The sequence below is a fragment of the Tigriopus californicus genome, chromosome 5 (genome assembly GCF_007210705.1).
Source record: "Tigriopus californicus strain San Diego chromosome 5, Tcal_SD_v2.1, whole genome shotgun sequence".
NCBI lineage: Eukaryota > Metazoa > Arthropoda > Copepoda > Harpacticoida > Harpacticidae > Tigriopus > Tigriopus californicus.
This window is the reverse complement of record NC_081444.1, coordinates 11,388,461-11,396,508: the sequence shown is the minus strand read 5'-3', so window position 1 is coordinate 11,396,508 and position 8,048 is coordinate 11,388,461. Positions and strand designations below refer to the sequence as shown.

The 8,048-nt window shown below is 42.8% G+C and overlaps 2 protein-coding genes across 2 annotated transcripts in view; both read right to left on the bottom strand.

Annotated features, from left to right (window-relative positions):
* Positions 1–831: 831 nt before the first annotated feature.
* On the bottom strand, positions 832–2,041 carry LOC131881225 (uncharacterized). The gene is made up of 3 exons (XM_059228019.1): positions 1,936–2,041; positions 1,682–1,849; positions 832–1,544 (listed from the first exon to the last, which is right to left on the bottom strand). The coding sequence occupies exons 1-3, from the start codon at positions 1,948–1,950 to the stop codon at positions 1,353–1,355; spliced, it is 375 nt and encodes a 124-aa protein (XP_059084002.1). The 5' UTR covers positions 1,951–2,041; the 3' UTR covers positions 832–1,352.
* A 634-nt stretch (positions 2,042–2,675) lies between these two features.
* The window catches only part of LOC131881223 (uncharacterized), a 10,232-nt gene continuing 4,859 nt past the window's right edge, over positions 2,676–8,048 (bottom strand). The window contains exons 4-10 of the mRNA XM_059228017.1: positions 7,344–7,425; positions 6,909–7,267; positions 6,435–6,845; positions 5,583–5,984; positions 3,969–4,134; positions 3,685–3,886; positions 2,676–3,619 (exon numbers count right to left, since the gene is read on the bottom strand). Of these exons, the coding sequence (XP_059084000.1) occupies positions 3,857–3,886; positions 3,969–4,134; positions 5,583–5,984; positions 6,435–6,661 (825 nt within the window). The 5' untranslated portion in view covers positions 6,662–6,845; positions 6,909–7,267; positions 7,344–7,425 and the 3' untranslated portion in view covers positions 2,676–3,619; positions 3,685–3,856. The remainder of the gene's footprint in view (positions 3,620–3,684; positions 3,887–3,968; positions 4,135–5,582; positions 5,985–6,434; positions 6,846–6,908; positions 7,268–7,343; positions 7,426–8,048) is intronic.

The window sequence follows — 8,048 nt, the reverse complement described above, 5'->3', positions numbered from 1 at the left end:
TCTGATAAACACGAGCCAGTTTCGATCGGTTATTGGAGGTCTACTCTACTTGTCCACAAGGACTAGACCCGATATAGCGTTTGCTGTTGGTGTCCTTGCGAAATTCTGCTCCAACTCTACAAACGAGCACTGGACAGCGGCGAAGAGGGTTCTACGGTACCTCAACGGCACTTTGGATTATGGAATCATGTTTATTCGAGATTCCAGGGACAGCCTTGTGGGATACTCTGATTCGGATTGGGCTGGGGACATTGAGGATCGACGTTCAACCTCAGGATATGCGTTTATGCTTGCCAGGGGTCCAATATCCTGGAGGAGCCAAAAGCAAAGGTCTGTGGCACTCTCGACAGCCGAAGCAGAGTACATGGCTCTCTCCAATGCGTCCCAAGAAGCACTCTGGCTTCGTGGCCTGTTGAGGAGCATGGACCAGAAGATTGATCGAGGAACTGTGCTATTTGAGGACAATTTGCCAGCTATTGGGTTGTCTAAGAATCCTCAATTTCACGGACGGGCTAAGCACATCGCAATCCGCTACCATTTTACACGAGAGCAAGTTGCTCTCGGCAACATCGAACTCAAGTATTGTGCTACAGAGAACATGATTGCGGACATTTTCACAAAGGCCTTACACCGCCCAAAGTTTCAAAAATTCCGAGATCTGTGCAATGTGAGAAGAAACGAGTGAGGGGAAGTGTTGGGTTTATTTGCTACACTCTGTTTCTACAAGTATTACGAGGTTGTGTGTTTCAATAAGGTGTTAAATCCGAGAGTAGTTGATAAAAAGCACGTGGGGATTGTATAGAAAAGAGAGTCGAATAAAGGTATCTTGGAAGTGAACACGTGATCCCAATCTTGTAATATCTTACGCATCTTTCTATGTACTCCTACACCACAAAAAACCAACATTTCTGCCACTTTTTGCCACAAGTGGCTGAAAATGGCAGAAAATGGCAGGAAGTGGCAAAAAATGGCAGAAATTGCTGGAAGGTGGTCAAAAATGGCCACCGGTGTTTAGAATGACCGATCTTGATTCAAAAAGATGTCTAAGACAAGAAGGATATGGGTTGGATAAGTTTTTCAAGTGTCCTTGGCCGCCGAGAACATCGGAGATTGAGGTTGAGATCACAGCTTATGGGATGCGGGTAAAACACTCACTTGAGCGCCAGAATTGATAAGATAAGATAGATTATTGTTTGTATTTGTTACATAAAGCAAGCGACCACCAATTTCTTTTACTAATGGTCGTCTTCCCAGCTTCCCTGGACGGAGTCGATTCTTGGCTTGTTGGAACGGATAAATCAACATGGGGGTTCGCACCGGACGGCTTTATTGCCCCATTTGCGGTGCAACAATCACAAATTCTTCCAAGGTGGTGACAGTTCCCTCATAGCCCTTTGATCTAAAGATCTGTTATGGATTACCGAAAGGGACGGGTCGAACGGGTTCGAAGTGATCCGATGATCAGCCAATGATGCTAGAATGATTTGCATTGACGGAACAAGGTGCGGTCGTAATTCAAGTGGCAGCGAGTCGACAAAGATGGTCTGAAATTAGATGCAAGGATCATGATAGCCAATCAAAGCCAACATGTCGTCCATCAACTCAGAAGGTGTACGATTGCCCAAATTCAGAAGCATCTGCACCATTTGGTAGGGAGACAACGAAAGACGATCCAACACACGTTTTTAAGGAGGATGTATTCATTCTCTTCAGGCGGACTGTAGACGAAATAGAGCACCCGCCTCGCGGTGTCTTGATCCAAAGCCGAAAGAAGGTGGTAGTATTTGGTATCTTCGGCGGTGATTCCTCGCAATACGCATTGCGCTTCGGCTTGTGCGAACCATTCGACCAAAAGGTTGGTAATTTGAGAGACACGATATTTACAGATGTATCCAAAGACTTGGGAAACGGAGGAGATTGTTCGGCTTTACTTACTTTTGGTTTGTCCATGTTGGATACAAAACGAGTTGCAAAAATCGAACAATCACGTCGGGGTCACCAATAAAGCGTCTCAATAAGAGCTATTGTTAATTAAACAAGAATCGTTTTCATAACGTTGGTAGTGAACATGTAAACTAGGGACGAGCACGAGCCAGAATACATCCAATGAAAATTTGCAAAATAGGCTTCTCTCTCTTAGGCCTCAAGAGACTTGCCCGAGGTTCATCACACAAAACAATCTGTGCTCGAATGGCTGTAGAACCTATTACCACCATAATGGTTGATGCTCTCTATCTGATATAACTTCACACTTCTTTTGTCAAAATTTTGCTCGTTTTGGACAATGCCATGCTTGTTATTTGTTGGTTGTGGGATTAGGCTGGTCCCCAGGCGGGACAGGGGCGTGTCTGGATGGCAGCGTATTGAGATGTAAGCGTGTAAAAACAAGGCGTGTCGTGATAGGCTTGTGTCCGGATAAGGCAGATCAGGGCCTTCCTTGGCGGGGGTTTGTTAGAGGTCATTAATGGGCAAAACCCCAAAATATGCATAAAAATATGCATGAAAACGCGGAAAATGCAATATGCGAAAAGAACTGCTTTATGCCATTAAAAGGATAATTCATATTTTGTCCGTCTCTACTCATTATCAATATTACCTGCCCAATGTGTAATATATGTGTGTTTGTTAATGTGTCAACATTCAGAAAAATCTCATTTGAATTTTAAGCTAAGCACAAGAGTGAGAACGAGTGTTTTATTAACATAGGTAAAGACGGAAACGATACAACTTTGGACAAACAAAGATTGTACTAGTAGGCATACGTTTTCTTCATCACGGCTGCATCGAGCCTGTCTGAAATAAAAAAATACCATTTCGAGCCCCATAACATTCATTGTCAATGCAATAGTGAAGACTTTTGGCAAAAATCAAACGCAGAGGAATTCCACTCGCTTTCGGTGTGCGTAAAAAACAAAACAAATATTTGAGTCATAACGTTAGTAACAATCAGCTTAAAAAGATGCAGAAGTTGTGGACACGTTTCCATCACAAACCATGTCTTTAAATGTGCTTGCTCGAGCGGATCACCCGGATTCTAAGTGGCCAGAGATCGGGTGATCATTCAACTACACAGTTAGGAGTAACATACTCGTAGGTTGCATTAGGGACATCTCGAACTTTGAATTGGTCACGGTACGGTGCAAGAGAAGGAAGAAACCTTTCTGCATGTCCAGAAGATGACTTGAGAGTAACGATGTTCACTTGGCAGTCCCAAGAATTTCGTCAAAAAGAGAATACAAGTCAAGGATGTAAATAGAGGAGAAATATTTTGCAGTTGGTACGTGATTAATTCCACCTGTGCAACGGTTAGTAGAAAAGGGTTTTGTTTGGCAGTGAAAATGACCTTTCATACAAGGCATTTTTGAACGGTCGTCGAGGAGAGTAAAAACTCTTGGAATGGAAATGGGCTCCAACATTTTGAAGATGTACTCGTAAATAGAGGAGAAATCTTTTGCAGTTCATCCTTGATTACTTCCACCTGTGCAACGGCTGCGAGAAAAGGGTGGTTCGTTTGGCAGTGAAAATGGGCTTTCATACAAGGCATTTTTGAACGGTCGTCGACGAGAGTAAAACATGTTGGAATGGAAATGGGCTCCAACATGTCATTCCATCGAGGTATCTATGAAGGTAGAGAACAATGGATTCTTGTCTTAAAATATGACGTCACCATAACTCTAAACTTACCACGGAATTATTTCTGAAGATCATTTTCAGAGCTACATACAAACGACTCATCCGGATTATTGAAATCCTCCGAATCGACGGGATCATCGCAATCCTCAGAATCTTCGAGATCATCGTGAACCAGGGAGAGCTTTCATCGTTTTGTTTGCTCGACCATCATGCGAGATGCTTATTAACAATTTGAAATGGGTCCAGCGGCCATCTAGAAGGATTGAAATCAAACGAACCCGTCCGAGCCTTTGTCAGGTACCTCCAGTGCATAGAATAATATTGACTTTCTTCACCTTTTGTTTAAACTCAGCCAATCCGGCAGAGTTCGACGTAAATGCTTTTCTAATCGCTGATGAATTCAATGTGGTGAGTTCCGGATCGGCGTCATCCTTGATGTGAAGTTCCTTAAGCATCACTCTTCTTACCCAAGCGATCGCAATCTTGGTAGAACAAGGAATTCTGCGGGTTAAAAAGAACGAAACAAATATTATAGATTGGAGATAGAAACTGATCGATGCCATTTTGGTTGGGGCTCGAAGTCCTGGGATTCCCAAACTTCTTAAATACGCTCAGTTTGGGCAGGGAAGGAGGCAATCGGTTCTTTAGTCGAATTTGGTTCAAGAAAATCAGTTAGAGACCTTAAAAAAGATTGCTTTGCGTTCGATCCCTTTATTGGTCGAAATCTGGTTCGATGATGATTTACATACGGCTTGTCATTTTTTTAAATTTGCCTTCTTGTAATGATTAACGCTTGATTCTCACATTTATCGTCTTCTCTATGGGACACCCACGTCCATGCAAATCTGGTAGTGATTTTGCTTCCTCCACAAGAGGGCTTCAATTGATTTATAAATCCCGTTGACTTAACACTTCTTCCTGAAGGCTTTGGTCGAAGCAAGCATTTTGGTCACCTCAAATAAACCTTGAAACACAGGCTGAAATTTTCTTGACCCTCCCTTTCCCTAAGAAGCAGGTCTCTTCTAGTACATTCTACGTACGTTGTCCCACGGCGAATCAAGCGTGAGTGAGAAACCTTGTGATCATAAGTTCATTCCCAATCTTCCCAAGAGTTTCAATCCTTTCGGAAACCATTTGAATGCCCCTGCTTGCCGTCATGTAACTCCTCCCGTCACTTCTAACATCGTTGTCTCAATGTTAATCAGCAGGGTCCTTTCTTTGATCCAATCGATTTGAGTGCACAGGATATTTTTTTTCACGCACATCTCTCAGATCTCTCTGTTTGTTCGCTTCTATGAGTAGGAGAACTGCATCAAGGCAGTAAAAAAACCCTCAGCTACGGAGATCGACTCTTTTCGCAATCTTCCCTTGGAATATCATTTGTTGCCATTGGCTCAAAATGTTTGGTTCGATCCCTTCATTGTTCACGGTAATATCCACAACACTTACTTAGAGTGTGTAAGAATTCCACACAAGTATCAAATAAATAACAGGCTTTTCATTAAGTAAAAATCGGCATTTTATATCCTGGGTAAATTTTAAGTATCAATATTTCCCGTTTTAAGCCTTTAAAGAAATCTGTAAAGAAATAAAATAAAATAACTTATTTTTATGCCATTGAAGCCAATGATTTACCTCAGGTTTTTTTTCCGCTGGATCTATTTTCCTGCAAAACGCAACTTTCAACCTCTAGTAACTGCATTGCATTTCTGCTTTTTGAACACTCTCCATTCATGATTCATGAAACACAACATTAACACGACTCTTTTCCTTCTAATTTCTTAATAATAATAATATGCTTTTTCAAACTGAAGCCTTACTTTTCAAATCATCCAGCTTCTTCCTGTTAAAAATGATGCCATACAAGGGATCCAGTCAGCCATGAAGGTATTTGATGGTTCGATTATTGACTGCCATGATCGCTTTGTGATGAATGGTTCATTCATTACCTGTTCCTCATGGTGGGAAATAAGGGACTTCCGGGTTTGGCCAGAACGGTGGGGTCGCCAATCAAGAGCCTCGAATGCTCCACGTAACGGCTCAAGACCTCCATTACGATTCGACTTTTTACGATCACTTCGGAAATGTCATAAGGACGGGCTAACCGGTGAGCGTGGCACTTCATTGAAACCTCAAATGGCTCTTCGGACACCACTTCACGACGTTGGTATTCTTTCAAGGTCAGACTCCGGATGGACACTCCGCGTAATCCTCCAGTGGTCAACTCCAACAGCCCCATTGTCAGGTCTCTCAAAAATGTGGGGTTGATGGCATATTTGTCCAAGTCATTTTGACCACTCGAACTGACGACTCTATCACACATCTGAGTGACGTGTTGCGATTGGATGAATCTATGGCAAGGAGAAAAGTCAGTTAATTTTCTAGAATTTCTGGGCCAAGCCAAAACCAACATTTCCTTCAAGGCCTATTATTACGATTAAGATTCCCAAATCGTGTGCCCGAAGAAGGCCTCGGACTTGTTACTCAAATTTCAGTAACATTTGATCAATTCCTAGTCATAGACATTCAAGGAATTCGACTTACTTTTGACAAGCTTCACATTTAAGGAACGATTCAGAATTGGGCTGTATAATGAAATGTGTTTCCGTCTACAATCTAGCTCTCTTATTCACAACATCCAACAGGAAGTTGATTCAAACAGAGAATCGTAGGAATATGTACATGCTCATCCTGTAGCAGGATTTTTAAGTACGATTTATAACTCCTTCATCTTGAACTGCAGGGGATCCTATTCCCAGTAGAGGTAACAAAGTGTGCGAAAAAGAACGCAAAACACTTACTGGAGACAATACTTGCGCACTTCCTGGGGTCTACGGCCTAACGCCTTTTGGTTTGGTCCTGCAGTTTGGGTGGAGAGATTGGCGAGCATCTGGTCACGTTTGGTCGCTACCACGTCACTCCTCATTTCCGTGATGATACGCTTCACTTCTTTAATTTGCTGCCGAGCCTCTTGAAACACTTCGTTGTCAATCTCATGTAAAAGAGTGATCAAAAACTCCTCGTACATCCCCAGGAACTTGGTCAGAGCCTTGGCAGCATTGAGTGCCGTACCAGTCTTGCATTGGGAAAGGAATTTCTTGACTCGACGAGAGTCAAGGATTGACGCTCTACCTAACGGATCTTTCGCCGTCAGGAATAGGTCCTTTAGATCGTCTCATGGCACTTGATCGCCATAAAATTGGCAAAAGGTCCTGAAACAAAGAAAAAACCCGATAAAAGGTCCTGGAGTAGGCGGGCTATTCTTCTGTGCTAACCGAAAATGCCTTTCGTAATTCGATCTTGTGGAAAGCGGGGTATGCCCCAAGTATTGTCGGAAGCACTCTTCTAAATTGGAATTCTTCAGGATTTGAAGGACGGGAAGAGCTTTGGATGTCCACGCCGGACAGAGCTTTCTGTGTTCAATGAGGTTGGTTACCTCTTGGAAACACTTTGGGCAAGGCTTCCTTCCGTCCACGCCCATCGTCCGACAGAACGCATCGTGTTTGGAACGCTTATGAATGGTCATCATGTGGCGCCTGAGATGATACCCATATTGTGTTGAGTAAGCACACTCCGGGCAACAATATTTGGCCCAACTTTCATTGCCAACAGGAGGAGTCCGATCCTTATTCGCCTAGGAAAATCGTTCGTCAGTTAATAACAACGAACATTGGCGAGGAGCATGTAAGACTACTGACATCGGTACTCACTTCATTACTACCCGGATTGGCATTGGAATTGGACGGCGAGCTAGAATTCTCCGATGAACCACCGTCTCGTGGTGCCATGGTCCTAAAATTGAAACGCATTCGATTTAATGCAACCAGTCCCTCCAAATTATCACTATCCTAATTGCCTCTTGCACTCACATCGAAGCAATTCAGAACTTGTCCAAATGTAATGACTGCCTTAAGAATTCAGTGGTATATGGGTTGCATTTATAAGTCCAGAGATAGCATCACGATGCTAACTCTGTACAAGTCGATTGTCCAGCCACATCTTGAACATGCTTTATATTTAACTATTTGATTCTATATATATTTGGGTTCCAATGAGTTCAGAAAGTTTGCAAAAGGTCGAACAAGTCCAAAGATGTTTTACTCGGAACATTGAGGATATGAAATAGCTTGCGTATTGGGAAAGGTTAGAAAAGTTAGGACTGTACAGTATTCAGAGAAGGTCCGAAAGGTATCTGATACTGTACGTTTTCAAAAGCATTCAAGAGCTTTGTCCCAACCCAGAATTAAAGGTCACTTATAGTGATCAATGAGGCTTAATGTGCGTTTTGAGAGCGCCTTCAAGCCTTCGAGAATCCAGGCTAGTTCGAACAATGAAGTCAACATCTCTTCTTTCTCGGGCTCCTTCATTGTTTAATTTGCTTCCCTCTGATATTCGTAGGGAATACGTAGGCCTGG

Coding starts and splice junctions, on each gene's coding strand:
- LOC131881225 (XM_059228019.1), bottom strand. Junction 1,545..1,681: donor AATACATCCTCCTTAAAAAC/GTGTGTTGGATC, acceptor ATCTAATTTCAG/ACCATCTTTGTCGACTCGCT.